This window comes from Martes martes (assembly GCF_963455335.1).
Source record: "Martes martes genome assembly, chromosome: 10".
NCBI classification, from domain to species: domain Eukaryota; kingdom Metazoa; phylum Chordata; class Mammalia; order Carnivora; family Mustelidae; genus Martes; species Martes martes.
In genome coordinates, this window is record NC_137898.1 from 279,741 (window position 1) to 303,174 (window position 23,434).

General features: G+C 66.5%; 3 protein-coding genes across 8 annotated transcripts in view; 1 reads left to right on the forward strand and 2 right to left on the reverse strand.

The window, feature by feature from the left end:
• Positions 1–10,967, forward strand: part of PHRF1 (PHD and ring finger domains 1) — a 28,670-nt gene extending 17,703 nt beyond the window's left edge. For 2 of the 4 annotated variants that reach the window (XM_080815359.1, XM_080815360.1), the window contains exons 10-18: positions 2,806–2,933; positions 4,122–4,303; positions 4,607–4,726; positions 5,094–5,248; positions 6,296–8,884; positions 9,152–9,309; positions 9,424–9,684; positions 9,766–9,894; positions 10,267–10,967. In XM_080815359.1, coding sequence (XP_080671485.1) covers positions 2,806–2,933; positions 4,122–4,303; positions 4,607–4,726; positions 5,094–5,248; positions 6,296–8,884; positions 9,152–9,309; positions 9,424–9,684; positions 9,766–9,894; positions 10,267–10,410 — 3,866 coding nt within the window. In that variant the 3' untranslated portion in view covers positions 10,411–10,967. Of the gene's footprint in view, positions 1–1,397; positions 1,673–2,805; positions 2,934–4,121; positions 4,304–4,606; positions 4,727–5,093; positions 5,249–6,295; positions 8,885–9,151; positions 9,310–9,423; positions 9,685–9,765; positions 9,895–10,266 lie in introns of those variants that run through there. The other 2 variants (XM_080815361.1, XR_013967511.1) reach the window with 2 other exon arrangements.
• On the reverse strand, positions 10,550–14,228 carry IRF7 (interferon regulatory factor 7). Of its 2 annotated transcripts, none has more exons than XM_080815363.1 (9): positions 13,636–14,228; positions 13,393–13,555; positions 13,082–13,301; positions 12,724–12,776; positions 12,422–12,500; positions 12,165–12,242; positions 11,611–12,093; positions 11,403–11,521; positions 10,550–11,317 (listed from the first exon to the last, which is right to left on the reverse strand). In XM_080815363.1, exons 1-9 carry the CDS (start codon positions 13,653–13,655, stop codon positions 11,162–11,164), a joined length of 1,371 nt encoding a protein of 456 aa, XP_080671489.1. In that variant the 5' UTR covers positions 13,656–14,228; the 3' UTR covers positions 10,550–11,161. The 2 variants fall into 2 exon arrangements, with proteins under 2 accessions (XP_080671489.1, XP_080671488.1); XM_080815362.1 differs by having other exon boundaries at positions 12,422–12,629.
• Positions 14,229–15,743: 1,515 nt separating this feature from the next.
• Positions 15,744–22,628, reverse strand: CDHR5 (cadherin related family member 5). Of its 2 annotated transcripts, none has more exons than XM_080817489.1 (15): positions 22,510–22,628; positions 22,253–22,428; positions 21,873–21,923; positions 20,205–20,297; positions 20,029–20,130; positions 19,844–19,954; positions 19,585–19,755; positions 18,921–19,011; positions 18,670–18,764; positions 18,367–18,570; positions 18,174–18,287; positions 18,007–18,097; positions 17,336–17,425; positions 16,548–16,756; positions 15,744–16,275 (listed from the first exon to the last, which is right to left on the reverse strand). In XM_080817489.1, the coding sequence occupies exons 1-15, from the start codon at positions 22,562–22,564 to the stop codon at positions 15,838–15,840; spliced, it is 2,091 nt and encodes a 696-aa protein (XP_080673615.1). In that variant the 5' UTR covers positions 22,565–22,628; the 3' UTR covers positions 15,744–15,837. The 2 variants fall into 2 exon arrangements, with proteins under 2 accessions (XP_080673615.1, XP_080673614.1); XM_080817488.1 differs by having other exon boundaries at positions 17,336–17,878.
• Between the last annotated feature and the right edge of the window lie 806 nt (positions 22,629–23,434).

Sequence of the window (23,434 nt, forward strand, 5' to 3'; positions counted from 1 at the left end):
GACAGTACCCGCCCCCCCACCACACTGGCCCCGCCCACAGAGCGTGGCCGATGGCTTCCAGGGTCAGGCTCAAGCTCTGTTCCTCAGCTGGCGTGGGCTCCGGTGGGGAGCTCTGCTTCTCCCCGTCAGTCGTCAGCGTACTGTGACTTCCTCGGCGGGTGATGACCCGAGGTCCTCCCGCGCCACCTTCACTGATCCAGGTTTGACGGCGACGATCGCCGCCCCGCCCAGCTCTTCCCTCCCCAGCCGGTGCCCCCGCCCCCAGCAGGCAGCCCCGGCGTCCTTCGCCCTGGACACTAGCTTTGCCCGCTTTCAGACGTCCGTAAGGTCCTCCCGAGCGTGCAGTGGCGAGTCACTCGGCGTGGCGCGGTGCTTTCGGAGCCTGTGTCAGTGGCGGATGAGTTTCCGTTGAGGAGTGTCCGCGTTACCGAACATGCTGCAGTCCGTTGACGGGTTTCCTGACGTGGGTCTCCTGGCTTGTGTTCTGCTTGGGCCATGGGGACGGAGCTGCTACGAGTGTTCTGAATGTCCTTGTGGTGGTGGCTTGCCAGCACGTGCTCGGTTTCTCCTGGGGAAGGAGACGGTGGGCTCACGGGGGGGAGATGCGGTGAGGGTTCTGTGGCTCCGTACCCGTCAGCAGCACGGCTCCCCCCCCCCCCCCCGCAGTCCTGGGGATGGTCGGCGTTTGTCCTCGCTGTGCCCACGGGTGTGTGACACGCCCTGCTGTGCCCTGTGTTCCCCGCCTTTGGGGCCGAGACCCGGGTGCTGTCTGGCTCTGTGGCTTGCGGACGTGCGGGGGTGGGCAGCCTGCACTCGTGGGCCTCCCCACCGTGTGACCGCGCTCTGTGCGTGTTCTCTGCCAGGGGTGGGCCGTCCTTTCCAGCCCTTCCTAGTGGACAGAGCCGGGGAGTCCATGCTAAGGTCATCGGTTCGTGACTTGACCGCACGAAGGTTGTGGGTTATTGTCTCATCCACACCTTCAGGTGTTTGTGTCAGGAACTCCGCAGTTCCGTGCCCGTTGGTGCCCCTGCTCGCCCGTCTCCCTCCCCCGGAGAACAGCCTCGTAACAGCCCAGGCCTTGCCAGCGCTGTGGTTGGAGGCGGGACTGGAGGGGTTTGCTTTGGTCCCCAGCACACACCCTGCTGAGGACAGGCCGCACCCCCGTCCCCTGCGCCTGCGGCAGAGGACAGTTCTTCGGTCTTCGGTTGCGTCTGGCTTGCTCCCGTTTGCCTGGTCGGTTTTTTTTTTGGTTTGGGGCTCTTTTTTTATTTAAAGATTTCATTTATTTATTTGACAGAGATCACAAGTAGGCAGAGAGAGAGGAGGAAGCAGGCTCCCCGCTGAGCAGAGAGCCCGATGCGGGGCTCGATCCCAGGACCCTGGATCATGACCTGAGCCGAAGGCAGCCGCTTAACCCACGGAGCCCCCCAGGCGCCTTGGTTTTGGGTTCTTTTTTGGTTTCCTGTTTTGTTTCATTTTGTTTTGGTTTTGTTAGTGAATTTTTCGCTTTTGCAGACTTCTGTCAAAGCTTTGGAGGCAGAGGGAGAAATGCGTAGCGAGTCCCCACTCAGCCATCGTGTCGCCCGGCCTCGACCTCACTTGTACCCCTCACCTGCTCCCTTCCGTGTTGTCTTGAAGCAGCTCTTTCATGTCGTCGTCCTCTTACCTGGAGGTATTTTCTAATGCGTTTCTGAGAGATGCAGTGTTTTTTTCTTTGAGCTGAAGCACAGTATCCTTGTGACCCCTGAGAAGGCAAGTAGTGGTTCCTTAACGCCGTGAGATAGTTTCAGGGTTGAAGGTTCTAATTGTGTCATAAATGTGATAGAATTTTAAAACCTAGTTTATTTGAATCCAGAGCCCAGCAAGACCCGTGCTACACTGTTGGCCGTGCCCGGTGAGTGGCTCTGGGAGCTCCTGACTCTGGGGGCAACTGGGGGGCCGGGGCGCCCCTCCCGCTGTGGCGGCCGGGAGCGGAGCCACAGGGTCCCCCGGCTTCACCCGGGCCTCTCGTCCATCTGGATTTGGGTTTGCAAGCGGCCCGGCGGAGGGCACGGGCGGGGCCCGCTGGGCTCTCCGAGGCAGGGAGAGCCCTCCCCGCTGTGCGGCTGGATCCCAGTCCTTCCCCAGGCCTGGGTTTGCTTCGCAGAAGCTCGCTCGCTAGTCACTCGTTGGGTGGAGTTCAGGCAGGGCTGTGAGGGCCCAGAGTTTGCACGTGGGCCGTGGCCGGGGGAAGGGGGGGTTATTCCCCGCAGACGTCGCGAGGGCCCATCGCTCCGTCCCCGCGGAGGCCGCTCCTTCCAGGCTGAAGCCCCCACCGGGTTCCAGGGCCTGCTGGGGCGTCCTGGAATGAGGGTCCTTCTTGAGCCTATGGTAGCGACCCTGAGCCAGACCGGGGCCGAAGCCCAGAGTGTGGACAGTTTGGTCTCGAGGACGGGCTGCAGGAGCCGTGCGGCCAGTGCCCCACCCCCCCCCCCCGTCTGTCGGGAGCAGCCCCAGGGTCACAGCCGGTGGCCGCGTACCTGGGGCCCCTCATTTCATTTCCCTCTGTGTCATCGGGGCTGGTTGCTTGGTTTTTCCTTTCGTTTTGGTGTGTGACGAATGATGTGGGACTTTCACTGGTTTAAAAGTCGGCCTGGCGGGTGGCTCCGCCCCAACGCTGGTGAACTTAACGACCTGTTTCTGCACGTGACTGTCTTCACGCCGGGTCCTGGGGGCGCAGAGTGCGTCCTTGAGGGGGGACACCCAGGGGCAGGGCCGGGGGGCTCACACGGAGGGAAGCATAGATTCTCAATGTGCGTTTTGTAGGAAGACGGAAGAAAGCGCCGGGAAGAAGGAAAGCACAGTCCAGGTCGTCTGTGAAGAGCAGAAGCTCCGGGACGAGATCGAAGAAGCGCCAGGGTCGCGTGAGGAAGAGAAAAGGGAAGAAGTTGAAGGTAGCCCTGGACGGGAGCGCTGCCCGCGCGCGGTCAGTTCCCTCATGCAGCTAGGTGGCGGGTCGCACAGAAAAAGCTCCCTTTTTCTGTATTTGCTTAGAGATTCACCGATAAAAATGAACATTTCCACAGCACACGTTAAAGATGGGGCTGAGACTAGAGATTTCCCAGGACCCTTTGGAGCCGGACATCCCGAGGGCTTGCGTAGGACTCCTGACACCCCAGGGCTGGGCCCTGTGCGGCCCAGCGGGTCTGGAGGCCGCAGGGCCGTGGCCAGCAGCTTGTCCGGGAGGCAGGCGGATGGTCACCTGGCGCCCGGGAGCCCAGTGGGAGCTGCGGGGAGAGTCGAGAGAGGAATGCCGCCCGGGGCGCGCGGCCAGGTTCTTGGCCGGGACGCTCTTGTCCTGCCGAGGTGACTCGAGGGTCACCTGCGAGCACTGCCCACGTCAGGCCGTTCCCCGTGCTCCGGTTCTCTCACCCCCAGGCTTCGGGGCGGGCCCTTCCTCGTGTGTGTGCCGCCTGTGTCACGCGTCCCAATTCTGAAGGGTCGTCCTCCCTGCGCTCACGGGCTGCGCGCTGAGAGCGCGTTAACGTGAAACGTACGAGCCCAACTGTGGCCGTTGTGCAGGTGTTTGTTGCGACTGAACGTGAACTTATACCTGAGACCTTTGTCGTTGCCTGATGACGTGAGTGCTTAGAGCTCACACGTACGGAGCCTACACTTCCGTTTCAATGAGAGTGAGCAGCTGCTCTGGTGGTCCACCAATGCGAAAGTCCTGGAGGGTTGGTGGCACACCTGCCGTGTGGGGGTGTGGGTCCCCCAGCGCTGCTCCTCATGTGTGTAGGCAGCCATCACCTGGACAGCCCGTCGTCCTGCTTGGCAGTGTATGTGCAGGGTCGGATGCCCCCGCAGCGATGGGAGGGTGCCAGGCGTGCTGGGTCGGACACCCCCGCGGCGGCGGGGTACCAGCTGTGCCCAGCTCCTGTGGGCGGTTTTGCGGTGTGTTAGGTTGGGGATGTTGAGATGTGCTTGTTAACTCTGTTGGGGTAAAACCTCTAGAACATCGTTAATACACAAGAGGCCCTTCGGCTCCCGTGTGCCATTTACTCAGCCTCCTGGGTGGTGTTTCTGGAGCCTTCAGCTCCCGTCTTGCTTACCGTTCCTTGCCTTTTGTGACTTCGGTTCAGAATGAAGCCACAGCTCGCTCCCGCATCGCACGGACGCTGGGCCTCCGGGGTCCGGCCCGTGGAGCCTGCATCCCATCTGTGCACAAGCCGGCAGACCCCTCTCTGGGGCTGATGCGTGCGGACATCGGCGTGGCCTCCCTGTCGCTCTTTGGAGACCCCTATGAGCTGGACCCCTTTGACAGGTAAGGGCAGGGCGACCTCCTGTCCTTGTGGGCAGTGGCCTTGGATGTTGCATTTGTACGGGGAGGGTGGCGATTGCGCACCCCTCCTCAGAGTCACGAGGTGTGACGGAGCTCCCTACGCCCGCCTCTGCTCAGGCGGAGGAGGTCCAGCTCGCACACCCGCCCCAGCGAGCCGTTGCCAGCACGAAGCTCCTCCGTGGGGCACGAGTGCTGCCACATGTGCCATCGAGGAGGGGCCTAGGGTCTCCCTGGGCCTCCGATGGTGTGGGGTCAGCGTCCCTTTGGCCCACGTGCTCTCTCCAGCAGTGAAGAGCCGTCTGCAAACCCTGCTTCCCCATTGAGTGCCAAGAGGCGGGTCCTGTCCCAGTCAGCGCTGCGCTCTCACCGGCCCGTAGCCAGGCCCGTGGCCGTGGGACTCTCCAGGTGTGTGCGGGCGGGGGGCCGTGGTCCTGGGGGGCGGCGCAAACCAGTGGGGCTCCACAAGGGCTGGGAGGAAGCGCCACAGTCGCGGGACGAGGACAGAGTGGCCGGCTGCAGTCTGTCTGGGCGTGCGCTGGGGGTGAGGACCCGTGGGAGCTTGAGGCCACCAGTGCGCGCCCTCCCCTGCCACAGGACTGTTGGGGGCATTTGGGGTCAGAAGCGTCAGATGATCTCACCTCCGAACAGCCTGCTTTTCTTTTTGGGGGCTGTGTCCAATGCCGCCCGCTTGCAGGGGGCTGGGGGGCTGGGGCCACCCACCTGGCACGAGGGTCTTGGGCACAGGGAGGCAGCTGCGGGTCTGTACCTGCAGGAGGAGTGTTCCTGCCGCCGCGCCTGAGCCGGAGGTGGACGAGGCCCCCGTCCCAGACCTGGTGGGGAGCATCCTGTCAGGCCAGAGCCTGCTGATGATGAATGGGGCGGACATCGTCATCCACCGGGACGGCTCCCTCAGCGCCAAGAGGGCAGGTGAGGTGGCTGCCACGCGGAGCCCGTCCACGTCCGTGGGGGACGCCCTCTCTGCCTTGACCCTCTGGCACCGAGCCCCTCGGTTCTCCTTATCTCTGAGCCAGGGGTAAAGGAGACAGTTGAACTAAAACGCAGTCTCTGCTCAGAATGGACGTTGAGGGGGCACAGTTTTCTCGTTTCTTTTCCGTTCGTTCTACCTGCCTTTCTGAAAGAGTTTATAGGCTGAGAGTTGAGGTGACGATGGGGTTTCTGGACCAGACCACAGGCTCTCTGTGGCCACAACGTAGCTGGTGTGCATTCCCACGGAGCCACGGAGCCAGCCCCTGTGGATCCCTCCCCCATGTAGCTGGGCCCTGAGAGGTTTTTGGGGTGGGGGTCCCCAGCCATGGAGAATGGGGCTGGCTTGTGCTGTTCTGTTCCTGGGGCAGGCGCACGCGCACACCTGCGCGCACGCGCGCACACCTGCGCGCACGCGCGCACACACACACACACACCCGCCCCCACACACACACTCTCCCCCCGACACACACACACTCTCCCCCCGACACACACACACCCCCGCCATGACACGCCTCTGTAACTGGCAGGGACACTTTCCGTGGGTGCAGAGCGCACCCATGAGACCCAAGAGGACGTACCTCTGGTGCCACGTGAGAGCTGAGCACTGGCCCGGGCCCCCAGGTGCACTGAGGTCTCAGTCAGGCCAAGGGGGACCCAGCCATTGTTTATCTATTTATTATGACTTTTTAAAAGATTTTATTCATTGATTCCAGAGAGCAGGCACCCGAGCCAGGGAGTCGGGGGACAGAGGGAGAGGGAGAAGCAGGCTCCCAGCCTGACACACAGCTCGGTCCCAGGAGGCCGAGATCGTGACCTGAGCCAGAGGGAGACACTTTGACTGAGCCCCCCCCAGGTGCCCCGGGAATAGGCAGTTAAAAGCACAGCTTTTAGGGGAAGGCCGTTGTGACCCGGGCCACGTGACGAGCTGCTCGCGCTTGAGAAGGCAGGCGGCGGGGACTGACGGCCGCTCGCTCTCTTGTCTTCCAGCACCCGTTTCCTTCCCTCGGAGCACAGGCGGCTCATCCCAAGGTGCCAAGCACCCTGGGCCCGCGGCCTGCCTGCAGCCCAGAGTGCCACACTCAGGAAGTGGGCCACAGAGCGCGGGGCTGAGCTGTCACGGCGGGCCAGCACCCTCCCGTGTCCCTGCACTCAGGACTGGGGCGACTGTGAGACTGGACCCGTCTGTGACCCCTGTGTCCGGTCAGACTCAGAACCTGTCCGGCGTGTGTGGGCCTGGCTTAAAGCAGAGGGACGACACTCGGTGTGACAGTGACAGCCGGCGCGCTCTGCTTCCCAGCTCTGCGTCCTCCAAGACCCCTGGTAGCTGCTGTCACTTGCCGCCCGTCGACGCGCTGCTGGGCCAGGCCCTGAAGCCAGCTCCCAGGAGGCCTGACATCTCTGAACTACCAAGGATACCAAAGGTCAGAAGGGAAGACGGTGGCGGCGGACAGGCGGACGCGGCGCCCGCCAGCGAGCAGCGCGCTGAGATCCCCAGCTCCTGCATCAGCCGGCTCACGGGCAGGGAGGGCCCTGGGCAGCCCGGCCATGGTGCCCGAGCCGAGGGTGAGCCAAGCAACAGGGGCCCACAGGACCCTGGCCCGCACTCCGGAGGCGGCTCCCAGTCCCCCGCCTCACTGGGACCCTCGAAGGGGAAGGGGGTCAGCTCGACCTTCGAGAGCTTCAGGATCAATATTCCCGGGAACACAGCCCATTCCGGCAGACTCTCCAACCCCGGCTTTTGTAACACGTTTCGGCCGGTCGACAATAAGGTGCAGAGGAAGGAGAACCCCTCACCCCTGTTCTCCATCAGGAAGACCAAACAGCTCAAGAGCGAGATCTACGACCCCTTTGACCCCACAGGCTCCGACTCCAGTTCTGCCGGCAGCAGCCCCGAGCGCCTGGGCTCTGGCCTCCTGCCGTCTGAGATCACACGCACCATCTCCATCAACAGCCCAAAGGCTCCAGTGTTGCAGACGGTGCGCTGTGTCACCTCTTACACCGTGGAGACGGTCTTGGGGACGGAGCCTGAGCCCGCTCGGGGGCCCTCCAGCGGGCTCGAGCTCCGGGGCGAGGGAGCTGCCGAGGGGACCTCCGACCTGGAGTGCGAGGGGCTGGGCGAGGGTCAGGGCTCAGCCTCCCGGGCACAGAGGCCCTCCCCCCCGGAGCCGTGGGAGGACAAGGGCCAGCTGCCCTGCGGTACCTTCTTTGGCTCCGAGGAGCGGATGGTGACGTGCGTGACTGTAGCCGAGCCGGAGGCCCCGCCCAGCCCTGATGCGCCGCGGACGACCACCCACAGGATCGTGGAGCTGAGGTCCCCGTCGCGCTCCCGCTCCACGTCCAGCTCCCGTGGCAAGAAGAGAGCCAAAAGGAAGCGAGCCACGTCCAGGGAGCACGGGAGGACCCGCTCGGGCTCGCGCTCAGGCTCCCGCTCTGGGGACAGGAGCTCACGGTCCGTGTCACCCCCGGTAGGGGACGACCACCCCAAGAGGCAGCAGGCCAAGTCCCGGGGCCGGAGGTCTTCCAGCGACCACTCCAGCAGCCACGAGCGAGCCAAGCGGAAGAAGGTGAAGGATGAGGGCAGGAGGAGGAAGCGGGGCTCCTGGGGTCACGGCCGGCGGAGGTCCAGGTCCCGCTCGGGCAGCCCGGGCAGCTCCTCCCACGAACGCAGGGAGAGCAGGAGGAGGAAGCGGAGGCGGTCAGGGTCCAGGTCTCGGGGGCGGGAGTGCTCACCGCCCAGCAGCCTAGAGAGAGCCCGGAGGCACCGGCACCCAAGGGAGAGGAGCCCGCGAGAGAGGAGCCGGGAGCGGCCCCGAACCCGGTGGGGCTCCCACGAGAGGAGGAAGCGTAGATCCAGGTCACCGAGGTCGCCAAGCACAGAGCACAGGTCCCGGGAGCATCAGCGTCCTCGTTCCCATGAGAGGCGGCCAAGGCCTCGCTCTCCGGAGAGGAAGGTGGCGCCCGTTCTCCAGGAGGAGCAGAAGCCTGACCGGGAGCCGCCAGCCAGGCCGCCGGCCCCAGCAGGAGCAGACGCCTCCCCGGCCGGGGCCGAAACCCACGAGATGGCTCCAGAGGCCCCAGCGGGCCGTCCGGCCGAGGACCTGGATTACGGTGACTCGGTCGAGGCGGGACACGTCTTTGAGGATTTCTCAAGCGAAGCCTTCTTCATGCAGCTGGATGACATGAGCTCCCCACCCTCCCCTGAGAGCACAGACTCCTCCCCAGAGCGAGACTTCCCACCCACTCCTTCCATTCCGCCGGCCAGCCAGCACCCGCAGGACACCAGCCTGGCCATGGCCGTCATCAGGCGGGAGGTGTCGTTGATCCACGGAGAAGACACTGCCCAGGCCCCGCCCCGGGCACAGGGCCCTGAAGAGAGGCCCGTGCTCCAGCAGGAGGCCACTGGGGCCGCCGTGGTGCCCAGCGCCCTGGGAAGCCAGGTTGTGGGCGGGGTGCCCGCGGGGAAGGAGGAAGGTCCCCCCCAGACCCCCTTGCTACGGGCTAAAGCCCTGGTGAAGAGAGTCACCTGGAACCTCCAGGAAGCGGAGAGTGGCGCCCCCGCCGAGGACCGAGGCCTGCGTGAGTAGGACGCTCCTGTGGGCACTTCCGGGCATGGCTCAGGGCAGCCTGGGGGGATGGCCATTGGATCGTGTGTTTGGCTGGGGGGTGGGGGGCACATGGATCTCTTCGGTCACTCAGGTAGCATAGACCACGAGGCAGGGAGGTGGCTGCAGCCTAGGCTGTGGTCCTTGCTGCTGGGATGCGCTTCTGGAATTTTCCAGCCAGGAAGCAGCTTCTGGCCCAGGGTGGCCAAGAGCACCCACCCTCCCCTGTGTTGGCCCTCAGGGATGCCGCTCCACAGGCCCCAGAAGCCCCGGGAAGGGGTCTGGGAAACAGAAGACATGGGTCCCTCGGTGGGGTTCCAGCAGGCATCCTTCTCTGAGCCCCCTCCCGCCGGTTACGTGCTTCCAGAGTCCGGCTTCCCCGAGGCGGAGCCCTCTCAGGTGGGTGCCTGGGCTGGAGGGACGTGGGGCCAGGCTGGGGCCGAGGACTCCCCTCTCTGGCCAGGGCTCTTGCAACGGGGAGTGCTGCCCTGAACCGTGCGCGTTTCTGTCCAGGTTTATGCCCCGACCCTGCCTCCCGGCCCAGCTCTGCCCATGAGTCTCCCGCCGTGCGTGGCAGCCGGCCAGCCCGCGGTGCGGTTCATCCTGCGTGGGAGCCTTCCCCTGGCGAGCTGCGGGGTCACGCAGAGCCCGGCCCCGGGGCCCCCCGCCCTGCCCGCAGCCTCCGAGCCGGCCACCTACAGCACCGGCGCCAGCAACTCCGAGGAGAGGGCGGCGGCTCCCAGGCCTGCCGCGGAGAGAGCCAAGAATGAGGAGGTGAGTGGGGGCCCCCAGCCCCACAGCGGGGGCTGGCGGCACGGCCCCTGGCCTGGCGGTCACCCCCGTGCTTGCCCTCAGTACATGAAGAAGCTGCAGGTGCAGGAGCGGGCGGTCGAGGAGGTGAAGCTGGCCATCAAGCCCTTCTACCAGAAGCGGGAGGTGACCAAGGAGGAGTACAAGGACATCCTGCGCAAGGCCGTGCAGAAGGTGGGTGCGCGCGGGAGGGGCCGACGGCCGGAGGCCGCTTCTGTCTTCCTGTCGCGGGAGCTCAGATGCTCAGGAAAAGGAAGCGTGGGTGTTGGTGCGGGGCAGGATGGCGCCCCCGTCTCTTGTTCAGCGGGCAAGAGACAGGAGGTACGGACGCACCACTCCCGCAGGTGGGAGAGCCTGAGCCCGAGGGCGGTTCTCAGGCCCAGGGAGTTGGGGCCACATCGGGGGCCCACGGCCACACGCGTCTGGCCAGGGACTGGGCCCTCAGCACGCCTGCGAGGCGGCCCGGGCAGGGGGATGTGTCGTGCTCGGTGCCTGTGACCCCGGGGGGATAGCTGGGTCATGTGTGCCCCTCCCCCACGCCCCCAGATATGCCACAGCAAGAGCGGGGAGATCAACCCCGTGAAGGTGGGTAACCTGGTCAAGGCCTACGTGGACAAATACCGACACATGCGCCGGCACCGGAGGGCCGAGGCGGGGGAGGAGGCACCCGCCCAGGGCCCGGAGAGCTGAGGCCGCCCCTGGCGCTTCCGCTGGGGATGGCAGAAGCAGAGACCTCGGAAGACAGCCAGCCAGCACCCCGGTGTCCGGGCTCCCGCAATCACGGGTGCCCTGCGCACTTGTCCTGCTCAGTTTCAAACTGGACCTTTTTATATGTATATTATAGATACACAGTTTCCATTGTGTTCTAATTTATCAAAAATGGATTATCTTTAGAAGCTTCTTGATTGACTCAGTACTTGAAAGGCAAAGGCTTTGGTGATTAGGAGGGGCCTGGCGGGTGGAAGGAGCTCCTTGACCCTCTCGCCGATGGCCTGATTTTATTTTCTGGAGTAACAAGGGAAGGCCGTGCCCAGCCCTCTGTCGTGCTCTGTAAGTGACGCTCGTGTTGGCTGCCTCCCACGAGCAGAGCACAGTGTCGGTGGATCTCGAAGCCGGCGGGGAGGGGGGCTGCACACAGCACAGAGTCGACCATTCGTGGTGCCCCCTCCCCAGCACACCTGCAGGGGCAGATATCTACTGTCCCCGGAGCGTTTTGTATTCTTTGAGTAGAGTTTGTTGGCTCTAAAGCGTGTGGCCTGTTTCTTCATTGTGAAGACCGAGGCGGGCGGGCGGGGGCAGGGTGGTCGCCTTGCGTCCAGGGCCTGTAGGTGTTGGGGGCTCCCGGAAGTCTGCTGCCCCTTCTGAGCCCAAGCCCACCCCTGCACAGGACACCAGCACGGACTCTTGAGGCCTTTTTCTTGGCTTGGAGATGGGCCGGCCCTCAGGCGGGCTGCTGCACCTCCATGAGGAAGCGCTCCAGGTCCTCGTAGAGGCTGTTGGAGCTGGACAGGCAGAGGCCAAGGCTGCTGCTGTCCAGGGAGGACACCCCTTCTCGCTGCACGCACTCCAGGTGCGCCCGGCACAGCCACGGCTCCAGCTGTGGGGAGGGTGTCATCAGGACAGACAGGACAAGACAGACGGGGGCTGTGTGCCGCCTTGCCTCCCGGGACCCCAAGCCTCACCTTCACCAGGACCAGGCTTTTCTCCTTGGGCCTCCCAGCGGACAGGTCCTGCCCGAACCCCAGGTAGATGGTGTAGTGCGGGGAGCCTGGACGCCGGCGAGCCCGGAACTCCATCATCTCTGTGGGCGGGGACTCCGGTGAGCGGGGGACCCCGGCGGGACAGGAGCGGGCAGGGACGGCGCGGCCCCAAGTCTGGTGCATCACTGACCTCGGAAGAAGGTGCTGAAGTCGAAGATGGGGGTGTCTTGGTTCCTTTGCAGCAGGCGGGGAGGTGTGGAGGGGCTGGCAGAGCCCAGGGGCCCACCCACCTCCCAGTAGACCTTGCATTTGCCCAGGCGCCGGGCCCACAGCCTGCAGCCCCGGAGCTCCAGCTGCAGTCCGGGGGCCACGTGCTGCAGCAGCTTCTCCGTGTAGTGCAGCTGCTTCTGGTCAGGGAGCTCGGCCGGGCTCGGGAAGGCCACGTGCTGGGGCTCAGTGGCCGTGGTGGCTGGGCTTGGGGATCCGTAGAGGAACACGAAGCTTGGATACCACACCACCTCCTGCAGCACTGTGCGGCCCTTGTACATGATGGTCACATCCAGGGCCGTCAGGCTGGGCTCTCCCTGCGAGCCAGGCTCAGCAGCCCCCCGGGGGCGAGGCGCCACCTCTGGTGGAGGCTGCCAGGGCTCCAGGAACCCGGCCGGGCCGGCATCTGTGGAGGAAGGCTCGAGCTGAGACCCGGCCCCCCAGGCCCTCACTCCCGCACACGCCTCCGGCTCTCACCTGTCTCCCGTGCCCGGTGCGCAGGGGCCGTGTCTCCTGCCCTCGGCAGGGACGGCTCCGTGTTCGGGAGCTCCAGGCCTGAGGAGGAAAAGCGCAGTTGGGAGCAGCTGGACGGGCCCAGCTGTGGCAGGCTCCGTCCCCGCGGGACGTCCTCCTCACTCCCACCCCACCCCTAGCCTCTCCCTCCCTCCTGCTCCTCCCCACCCCTGCATGGAACCCTGCAAGGCCGAGCACCCCCACCCAACACAGCCTCTCACCAGGAGCCTCTGGGGGGACCGGACCCCCCACGCGTGCAGCTGCCAGCAGATGGGCCTCCAGGCAGCTCTGCTGTAGAGCCTGGAGCAAGAGGTCCCCAGCACTGTCAGCTGCGCCAAAAGGGGGGCTTGGGGTGCAGAGCTCAGGGCTCAGCCCAAGCCCTGGCCCCTCAGCAGCGTCTCCTGCCAGCCATGGCCTTGGGAGCCCACCCTGCAGGGGAGGAGGGGCCGGTGTCAGCAGCCCCCCAGCCCCAGGGAAGAGTGGCGGCCCCCACCTGGGAACAAGGAGGGCCGAACAAGCTCACCATCAAGGGTACGGCATCTTCAAGGGCCTCCTCCCCCTGCTGAATGTCCGCACCTTCCAAGAGAGAATTGGAATCAGGGCGGTGTGGGACGAGACTCTGTGGAGTGGGACCCTTGGGTATGTGTCTCTGGGCAGGCCCTCAGAGCTGGGGGGGGCCCCCCGCCACTAATCCCAGCAGGCCCAGTCAGCTTTCCCTGCCCTCCCCCAACAACCTGGCACCAGCCTCTCTGAGGCCAGTTTCTGGAAAGCACGGCTCTGCCTCCAGTGGAGAGCAGAGTCCCAGTGCCCTCCCAGCCCCGAGCTCTCCCCGGAACGACCTGCCCCCCTCCACAGCTGTCCCCCTCCGGGGGGCTCCTCACCTCTCTCCCCAGGCTGGAAGTTGAGCGCGTACACTTTGTGCGGGTCAGCGGGGTCCCCGGAGTTGTCCTGCAGCATCACAAACCGCTGGGTGCTGTGCAGCGCACAGCGGAAGTTGGTTTTCCAACCCGCTCGGAGCGCGCCTTCCAGGGCCAGCTGGTCACCTCCACCCCCGCCGCCGCTGCTCCTGGGCGGCCACCTGCCGCGGGCCACCGCCCAGGCCTGGGGAGAGGGACAGACGGTATGGGTGAGCCTGGGGGCGCGGGCCAGGCCCTGGGCCGGCCCTCCCACCCGGCTGGGCTGGGGGTCCCACCTTGAAGATGCGCGAATCAGCCTCTCCCAGGTCCTTCCGCGCGAAGTGCTTCCAGGGCACGCGGAAGCGTGTGCGGGCCGCGTCCAGCCACCGCAGGCCCTCGTAGCGGCCGCTGCTGACCTCCCCCAGAAGCCAGTCTCCGAAGAGCAGGCGCGGGGGCCTCCTGCGGGCGGGGCGGCCGGCGGGTGAGGGTGCGGGCGGCCGGCGGAGTGGCCGCGCAGCCGGGGTGGGACGGGGGCTCACCTGTCAGCGGCCGCGGCCATCGCTCGCTGCGCGGGACCGGCGCGGGAGCGCGGGGCGCGGGGGCGCGGGGGGGCCTCCGCCGGGAGGGGCGGTCACGGCCGCAGGCGGGAAGCGTGGCTCGCGGGTGTCCACGGACGGTGCGGCCCAGGCGCTCCACGTGCGGGGACCCCAGACGCGGCGGAGGGCTGCGGGCCACGACGCTGCCGAGGTGCGGGCTCTGGGCGGCGGTGGCGCGGGCGTGAGCACAGCGCGGGGCTCCCGGGGGCTGCGCGGGCCCCGGGGGTCCCGGGTGTGGAGCCGGCGCCCAGTCCCGGGCGGGAGGGCGCCGTCGGGCCCCCTGCGGAGACACCGCGGGGGCGGCCGCGGGCTGGGGCGCGCCCCGGGCGCCGGGAAAGCGAAACCGCGCGCCGGGAAAGCGAAACCTAACCCGAAGCCGGGACCGCTCGCCGCTCGCCACCCGCGGCCCGTCAGCGGGGCGACCCCCACCTCTCCGGCCCGCCCCGACTCCGGGCGCCGGACCCTCCCGCCGCGCCCGCGCCTCCCTGCGCTCGCGCTCCCCACGCGCCGGGGCTCCGAGGACCCGCGCGCCGGGCCGCCGGGGCTGGAAGCTTGGTCTCCCGGCGCGGCCGGAGCGCGCGCTTTTATGGGGACGGGCCGGGGGGCGGGGCGGGGCTGCAGGTGCAGCCGAGGAAGTCACGTGCTCCGGAGGCTGGGTCTCCCGTGTGCTGGGGGGACGCGTTCCCCAGGCCCCCGCGGAGGCTCCCGGATGCGGGCGGGGGTCGTGCAGGGGCGGCGGGACTGGCCGGTCCTGCGGGGTCCAGCCACTCCTCTCCCTCAAGGAGCACCCGGCCCTGAACACGCTGGGACGGGGCAGGGGGCCACTGGCAACTAGTGGGGGTGGGGAGGCAGTGGGGTGAGCTGAAGACCCCCCCACATAACCAGGCTCTTCTCTTCCCCCGGGGAAGTGGGTCGTGGAGGAGGGCGTGGTCCAAGGGGCAGCCCTGCCCTTTGGATTTTTTTTTTTCTTCCTTTTTTTTAAGTAGCTCTGCGCCCAGAGCAGCGCCAACCGGGGGATCCCACCGGCAAGACCCCCCGCTGAGAGCAAGGTGGGGTGCTCCACCGGCTAAGCCACCCAGGCACCCTGCTGGTTTGGGGTTTTTTAAAGATTTATTTGTGGGAGAGAGAGCTTGCAGGCACGTGAGCAGAAGGGAGGAACGAGGGAGAGGGTCTCCACGCGCAGTCCCCAGAGTGCAGAGCCCCCTCCCGGCTGGAAGCCAGACCCGGAGATCACCACCTGAACGGAAATCCAGAGTCCGCGGGTGACCCACGAGCCAACCAGGCGCCCCCACCCCTCCGCCTTTGTAATCTTAATGAGAATTGTTCAGACAAGAGTACTCATACCCTTGAGAATAAGACATTTGGAAAGCAGTTCGTGGTGGCTTTTCAAAGGAAAAACGCAGAGGACGCACAAGGGACAGTGTGGAGGGGGTCAGGGAGGAGGCCCAGCCTGCGGACCTGCCTGGGGAGGCCAGCAGAGGAGGCTCTGTCCCCCACTCTGTGGCTCTGGTGCCCCTCCCAGCGGGGGTCCACCTGCCACAACCCCCCTCCCCGGCCCATGGCCTGCAGCCACTGCTTCCCAGTCCTGTCACTCGGGCAAGCCCCTGCACCAACCCACAGGTGACAGTCCGGAAGCCAAGACCGGGTGCCTCCTCGCACCGAGCGATTACTGCCCACAGGGGACCTCACAGGCCCACTGGCTGTCACCCCCTGCGAGGTATCCAGGGAGTCTGCTCTCCATCCTGGAGATCCTCATTTTCCTCCAGGTCAAGAATCTCCATGTCAGCTGGGGAGGTGGGGGACCCGCAGTGCAGGCCCCCCTCCTGCCACCGCGGTCAGGCCTCGAGAGGAACTGAGGCCTCCAGCTGGCGCTAGCATGGAAAGGCCCCCTGCGGGCGGGCGCAGCACGTGGTTTACGGGAAGCCCCAGTGCCACCCGGCGGGGGGGCGGGGCCAGGGATGGGATGTGCCGCACCTCCCACGGTGCTCTGCACGGCCAGCAGCTCTGGGAGGGACCCTGGCTGTCCTGGCCCGCTGACTCTCACGCAGCCGAACTTGGAAACTGTCGCTTTATTGTGCGCGGTGGAGTGGGGGCGAGCAGCCGGCAGACATCAGGTCCGGCCCACGGCGGAGGCGGGGAGCCGAGCTAGACGTAGGAGGAGCCAGTGCTAGGCGTGTCATCCGCGTGGGGACCGGCATCTGCGTCCTCGTCGCTGCTGGCCTCGCTGCCAGAGTCGTTGGCGCCGGCCGCGTCCGAGGCGGGCGTGTTGAGGACCACCACGTCGGCCTCAGCCCCAATGTCCTCCCCGAACCACACGGCCTTGTAGCCGCCCTCGGGCCGCCGCTCCTTGGTCAGGATGGACCTCACGGCCACTGGGCTGCCTCCATCGCGGGCCACCTCGAGGGACTCTGAGGCCGGACGCAGGGTCGTGGCGCTGGGGGGCTCCGGGAGTGCAGGCTCCGGGGGCTCCGCGGGCTCCGGGGCCGCCCGCGTGAGACCGGGGGAGGAGCGGGGAGCTGGCGCCCAGTTGGCCTCCTGGGGGGCGTCAAAGGCCTCATTGTCAAAGCTGAGGGGCTGGCGCTCCTGCAGAGGGGAGAGGGACAGCCAGGGCTTCAACCGGGACCCCAGGCCTGGGCCGGGACCCCCACCCCAGAGACGAGGACCCAGGCTAGTCCTTCCTTTCTGCCTCTTTCGGCCTCCTCCCCATTGTGTGGACTATACCCCAGCCTTCCTCACCTCTGCTCCCCTCCTGCCCCTTCTCTGTCCCCCTCTCTACCTCTCCTTGGCTCTGTCCTCACCTGCCTGTCTCTCCCTCTCCCTCTCTAGTCCTGGCCCCCAGCCCCCCAGGGCCTCACCGCGGCTTTCCCGGAGCAACACTTGAGCCACTGGCCGTAGTGCTTGTGGACCAGGATGAGGAGGGCGAGCAGAGCCAGAAGGAGCAGTGCGCCCAGCACCCCGCCCAGGGCCGCCATGTCCACGACAGAGAAGCGCCGGTCCCCGGCTGCACCGACACCGGGTTCGCCGCTCCCGGGGGTCCCCGCAGTGCTGCCTCCTCCAGTCTGGGCTGGCCGTGGGAGCAACACCACCCACTGACCATCAGCACCCCAAGCACTTCCCGGGCAGACCTGCCCCAGGCTCTGGGACACCGTGACAACAAGCCAGACCGATGTCCTACCAGAGCTGGGCTTCTGGGGCGTGGTACCACTCCCCCGCCGCCCGCCGCCCCGCCGGGGAGCTGTGTGTTCCCGGGGCCCTTGGGGAGGCTGCCAAAAGGAGCGGGGGGAGATGGGGGTCAGGGCCCACCAGCTCCTGGTGGGAGGCGGGGGCCCAGCACCATAGGAGGGACCATGAAGGCAGTTCCGGGGCCCCGGAGAGAACAGCCTGGAAGTATAGGCCCCCTGGACCCCAGATCTGGCTTCTGCCCCGTCCTCCATACACCTTCCCCAGGTTACCTTGTTGGGGGCCCCAGAACAGGTCTCTGCCCAGACCAGTCTCTGTCTCTCCCTGGGATTTCATGGTCAGTGTGGTCAGACTGGGCCTCCCCGCGCCCCGGGTCGGCCCTGCCCTACAGGGATTCCCAGGATCCCCTGCAGTAAGCATCAGGGAATATAAGGTTGACTCTGGGGCAAATGAGAGAGGCTACCTGAGGTCTGGGGGGTTCTGCTGGGCCCAGAGGGCATTGGCTGAGAGGTTCCTGGCTTCAGCGTCTGTGTTGAGCCCCCGCTGGGCGAAGCTGATGGGAGGAAGGTGCTGGTTTCCACGCTGGGGGGCCCCCCGGGCGTAGATGAGGCAGGTGGCCTCGGAATTGTGCTTGAAGGGGGGTGCGGGCCCTGAGAGGGCCCCGGGGTCGCAGAGCTGGTCGTAGAGGGCCCCTGAGAAGGCCCCGGGGTCGCAGAGCTGGTCGTAGAGGGCCCCTGAGAGGGCCCCGGGGTCGCCGGGGTCGCAGAGCTGGTCGTAGAGGGCCCCTGAGAGGGCCCCGGGGTCGCAGAGCTGGTCGTAGAGGGCCCCTGAGAGGGCCCCGGGGTCGCAGAGCTGGTCGTAGAGGGCCCCTGAGAGGGCCCCGGGGTCGCAGAGCTGGTCGTAGAGGGTCCCTGAGAGGGCCCCGGGGGTCTGGGGGCTTCCGAAGTGAAGCTGCTTGTTCTTCCAGCCTCTGGGGATGTGGGGGTCTCTGGGGGGTCTGAGGGACCTGGGGGCCAGGGACAGGATTCGGGCTCGACTCTGCCCCCGGCATGCCTGCCCTGGGGAAGCCACCAGTCCAGCTGAGGCAAGAGGCCTTCCCTGAGCCGCTGCCTGGGGAGTCCGCGTCCGGCTCACCTGGGGGGGGCGTGGGCTCCTCCCACTCCAGCACCTGTATCTCCACCACGGTGTGGGCTGTACCCGCCGTCACTGTGTTGTTGGCCTCAACCTGGAGCAGAAAGGGGGCTGGTCCCTCACAGGCCCCGCCTTAGCCCCTGCCCCTTGGAGATGCCCCCTGCCCTCACCTCTGCATAGAAGACCCCCTCGTCGGCCAGCAGGGCGGCGGTCAGCAGGGTCTCCCCTTCCATCCGGAAGTCGGTGTTATTGGTGACGCGGTAGGTGATGGCAGAGTTGAGGTCCTAAACACGGCCCAGTGAGTCCCGGGCCCAGGCTGCCCCTGTGACCCCCCAGCCCACCCGTAGCGGGGCCGGTGCCTACCGGAAAGTCAGGGTCCTGGGCCCAGACCCTCAGAGGCAGGGAGGGGGTGGTGGCGTCCTTGACCTCCACGCCTCCTCCGGAGCCGCGCGCCACCATGCCGTGGTAGCGGCTCTTGGCGAAGTAGGGCGGGCTCCCGGCGGCGGCGTTTCGGGCCTCGATCTTGACCCAGGTCACCGAGTAGCGGGCGCGGTCTGCCTGCTCACCCTGGGGGGAGGGGAGGCCTCAGCGACCAGCGGGTCCTCAAGGGCGAGGCCTGTGGCCTGAGGCTCAGGAAGGCCGTGGAGGCCTGGCCAGGGCGCCCACCTTGACAACCAGAGTGAAGGTCTTTGGGCTGGGGACGCTTCTGGTCATGGTGAGATTGCCTGAGTCAGCGCCAATGGCAAACGTGCCGTCTTGTCCTGCGAGGGGGGTGGGAAAGCTTGGCCTCCTGCCCCCACCAGCGGCCTGAGAGCGAGGGTCCCACGGGCTCTGCCCAAGTCCCCCGGAGTCCCCACAGCCGAGGGTGGGGTGGGGTGCAGGACACCGAGGGAAACAGGGGTGCGGCCCGCACTCACCCCGCACAATGCTGTAGAGGATTTGCTGGTTGATGCCCTGATCCCCGTCCACGGCGTGGATGGGCCCAGGACGGAGCACGAGGGGGCCTGGCTGCAGGGACAGGGACAGGAGGAGATGCCGTGGGGCTGGGGTGTTGGGCCCAGCTGACCGTCTGACTTCCCTTAAGAGGAAAGTCGTCTCTCCGCGAGGGCCCTCCAGGCCCCCGGATCCGCTGCTACTGACTTGATTTGCTCAAAGACACCTGACTATTGGAACGACGGGCGTTTCCAGAGCGGGCACGCGCGCGGGACAGGCAGAAGTCATCGGGAGTCGGACTCAGGTGCTCAGGACGCCCCACTGTGCTCCGGCATCTCCGTGGGCCACTTGGGCCGGAGCAGGGACGTCAGCGGGTCAGAGAGGCCGCCTGGAGCACCGCCGCGGCCCCTCACGCTGCCGCCCTCCCAGCCCACGGCACTAGGTCCCCAAGTTGCTGCCCGGCCCTGCCCCGAGACCATGGGCCACGCGCCTCCCTCTACGCTCAGGGGCTCCTTCACCGCTCGCCACCCCGTGGTTGGGTGGGATTGGCTTCCGAAGAACGTTTGCATGAAAATCTCAACCAAATGTGGCCCCCTGACCCCCGAGCCCTGCCCCCTATGTCCCTCCTGCCCTCCCTGGCCCCAGTACCAGCTGGTGCCCCGTGGGGACAGCTCCGTGGTACTCGGCGTTGATGCAGACGTGGTGGTCTGAGTAGGCACAGGGCAGGAACCAGGGGGGTCGAAGGTCAGCAGGCTGCACCTCCAGGATCAAGGAGGCCGTGGCCGTGTGGCTGGGCTCTGCGTTTTCCTCCCGTGTGTCCTGCGGCAGCGGAGCCCGGCTGGATCAGGCCCGGGGGTCCTGGGCTGGGGGCGGCTCTGGGGGGGACCTGAGCCCCCGGCCTGCTTACCCGCACCAGCAGCAGGAAGTTCATGCTCTGCTGCGCGTCGAAGTCCAGACGCCGGTCCAGCCGCAGGGAGGGGAGGTTGGTGCCCACCAGGGAGAAGAAGCTACTGGCGCCCTGGGGGGGCAGGGGACGGGACTCAGTCTTGGAGCCCGGGAGGACACAGAGGGAGGGTTTGGGGGGACACTGACCGGGGTCACCTCCTGGAGGGTATAGAACAAGATGTCATCCTGGTCGCGATCCTGGGCCTCCAATCCCGTCGCAGGGATGACAATGGTGCTCACTTTAGTGTCCTGGGGGAAGCAGGGGGAGTGGTCTGGCTGTACCCTTGACTCCCGGGGCCAAGCCCCTGGCCCCTCTCACTCACCTCAGATACATTCTCCACCTTAACTTTAAAGGGGAACTCGGGCGGGTTGTCGTTGACATCCAGCACAAACACGAAGACTCTGAGTTGCGTCACCTGCGGGACAGGGTGGGGTCAGCCGTGCTGCGCTCTGGCGGCCGCGGGTCCTGGGCTCCTGCTCGGCGGGGTTGGCGGACAGACCGCAGACGCAACCCCGCAGCTCACGAGGTGGCCAGCGCCCCGGAGGAGAGCAGCACAGGTGCTGGGCAGGGTGGGGGGCGCCCGGCAAAATCCCTAATGAGAACAGTGAGAGAACACTCGAGTTGCTTCAGAAATAATTCTCAAGAAATTATTCTCAAGAAAAAGGAAGAGAGAAGGAGAACCCAATAGATTGAAAGAGGCTTAAGAGGGGGCGCCTGGGGGGCTCCGTGGGTTGAGCCTCTGCCTTTGGCGCAGGTGATGATCCCAGGGTCCTGGGATCGAGCCCTCATCGGGCTCTCTGCTCCGCGGGGAGCCTGCTTCCCCTCCCCCCACCACCACCCTGCCTGCCTCTCCGCCTACTTGTGACCACTGTCGGTCAAATAAATAAAAAAAGTCTTTAAAAAGAAAAAAAAAAAGAGGCTTAAGAGGGGCGCCCAGCTGGCTCCGTGGGAGCAGTCGACTCTCCATCTCAGGTTGTGAGCTCAAGCCCACGCTGCGGGTCGGGGTGACTTAAATAATCCACCAACCTAGAAAGGAAGAAGGGAGGGGGGAGGGGAGGGGGAAGGGAGGGGGAATGGGGGGAGACACTCAGAAGGAGTAGCGGCCAGTCTCAGTAGGTGGGCTTCGCGCGGTCTCTGTGACTGTGGGAACGGGAGGGCGTCAGGTGTCACATGATGCTGAGGAGCCCTTCCCCGGGGGCCGCGGCACGGTGGCTGTTTAAGGCCTTGTCTTCCGGAGTCTCGTGCTGCGGGGCCGTGGTGGCGTGCGTGCTGTCTGCGCCAGGACACCTCTAGGCTCTGAGCACTGGAGCCCGTGGGCCGTGGGTCCAGCCCCGCCGGCAGGTGCGTGGGCGCAGGGCTTGTGGCTTAGAACAGGGCGGTCAGTGCCTCTCTGGGAAGGGGAGCTTGGAGTGAAGACATGAGACGGGGGGAGAGGGAGGCAGGTGCCCATCTGGGGAGAGGGCTCGCGAGGCTGGCTGGAGTGGGGTCGGGGTCCGTGCACCCAGCCTGCACCCCGCACGGTCCGTGCGGCCTCGGCTCCGAGTGAGAAAGCAGCCGGGCTGTCCACTCGCTTGATCAGAGCGTTTGGCCACACTGAGAGTGGACTGGCCAGGGCCAAGAGGGGAGCAAGTTTCCAGAAAGGAGATGCTGGTGGCCAAGGCTCTGATTGATGTGGAGTCCAGCTTGAGGCAGAACCCACAGCCTTGCTGACAGAGAGACACGGGGGGTCAGTGGGGGGTGAGGGACCCGGCAGGGTGAAGTGCCTTCCGTGTTGGGGGCTCTGGGTTGGGGGTCTCTGCTGCGGTCTGCATCTCAGGGCAGAGTCTGGGCGAGAGGAAGTGTGGGCGCCAACACACCACAGGGTGAGGTCACCAGGGAGTGGCCCTGGACCAAGCTGAGCAGAGCGGAGAGGCCGGAGCCTGGAGTGCACTGACGTCACAGGCTGGGGGTGGCCACACAGGGGCGGGGGGTTGCGGTTAGGGGTACTCACCACGGTGCCGCCACTTCTGCACTCCAGGTGCGCCTCCAGCATCATGTTCTCCTGAGGGGGCAGACAGGGGTCAGGGTCACCTGCCCAGCTGACCACAGCGTGCTGGCCCCACGTCACAAGTGAGGAGACAGGCAGGGAGGGTCCCCAGCAGCCCTGCTAAGTCCGGAGGGCATCGGGGGCACAGGCAGCTCGAGCCCCCAACAACACTACCCGCCTTGGGGCCCCAAGAAGGGCCAGTCATTGCCTGGGGGGTGCAGAAGCCTCAGGCCACCTGGGACGCCTTGTCTGGGGAGGGGTGCCGGGTGGCTGCTTGGGTCCTGTGGAGGGTGAGCCCTCCAGCCGCTCCCACGGGAGTACCCCACCCGGCCTGCCATCTGCACCTCATAGTCGGGGGTCACGTTGAGAAAGAGCTGAGTCCCCTGGATCCGGAAGGCGTAGGGGGTGGACGACGGTCCGAGGGTCACCTGCTGGCCCGCGGGGACAGAGACGTCAGCCAGGGGCTCGGTCCGGTTAGTGTTCTCTGGGACTTCGAAGATGGTGTCGCTCACAGAGCAGACTGGAAAGTTGGAGAGGAAGAGTCAGTGCCCTCCTGGGGCCTGCCCGCCGCCCAGCCCACCTGCCCCTGCCCCGCAGGTACCCTGGGCCCGGGCCGTGGCCATGAGCAGTGACAGCAGCAGGGCCCAAGCCCCCATCTTGGCGGCCGTCCCCTGGCCAGACCCTCTGAGCAGCTGGCTGGCGCTGCTGGTGGCGGCTCGGCCTGGGCGACCTTCGCCCCTGACAGGCACCGCCCCATGTTATGATCCTTTACAAGCCACCGGCCTCCTCCAAGGGGGCTCCCGCCGGCCGCCTGGCCAGGCCTATCCTGCTGGGGGGAGGGGGCGCGCTGGGGGTTCCCCGACAGAGCTGGACCACATATGGGGACCAAGGGGGCTCAGCTCCCAAACGCCAGGGCAGGACGCAGAAGGTGCTCAGGATACCCTGGGCCTGGGGAGGGGGCTGGGGGGTGTGGCTGGGTGGGCAGAAGCTGGGGCAGGGAGCTGGGGGGCAGGGGCAGGCCGTGGCTTCTGTGTTGGCTGTACCCACCCCTCCCCCCAGTCCCGGCAGCCCCTCTGCTGGTCTCTTATTCCAGAATCATCTTGGAGCAAGGTTCAGGCCCCAGGTGCTCCCTCCAGGTCCACCTCCTCCCCCCTCCCCCGCACCAACCACCTAGGTCTGGAAGGGAAGGGCTGTTTGTGCCCTGGGGTCGCCCCTGCCCGTCCTGGAAACCAGCCCGTCCCCTCCGAGGGGGTGGGGTGGGCAGGCCCGCAGAAATGGGATGGCTGCCGGGAGCTCCTGGGGGGACCCGGGTCCCCGTGGGTTCTGGTGCTTGACAGAGCGGTGCCTGGCAAGGCTCCTTGGCCCAGGCCCCCAGCGGCCCTTCCCCCAAAGGCGCCCCCCGCCCCGCCCCCACGGGCCAGGCCTCAGCAGCACGGAGGGAGAGCCAGGAGGGAGGGGCTGCTCCGCCGGGGGCTGTGGTCCCTCCGCTCTCTAGCTTTGCCGGGCTGCTGTGCCCCCCCAAGGCT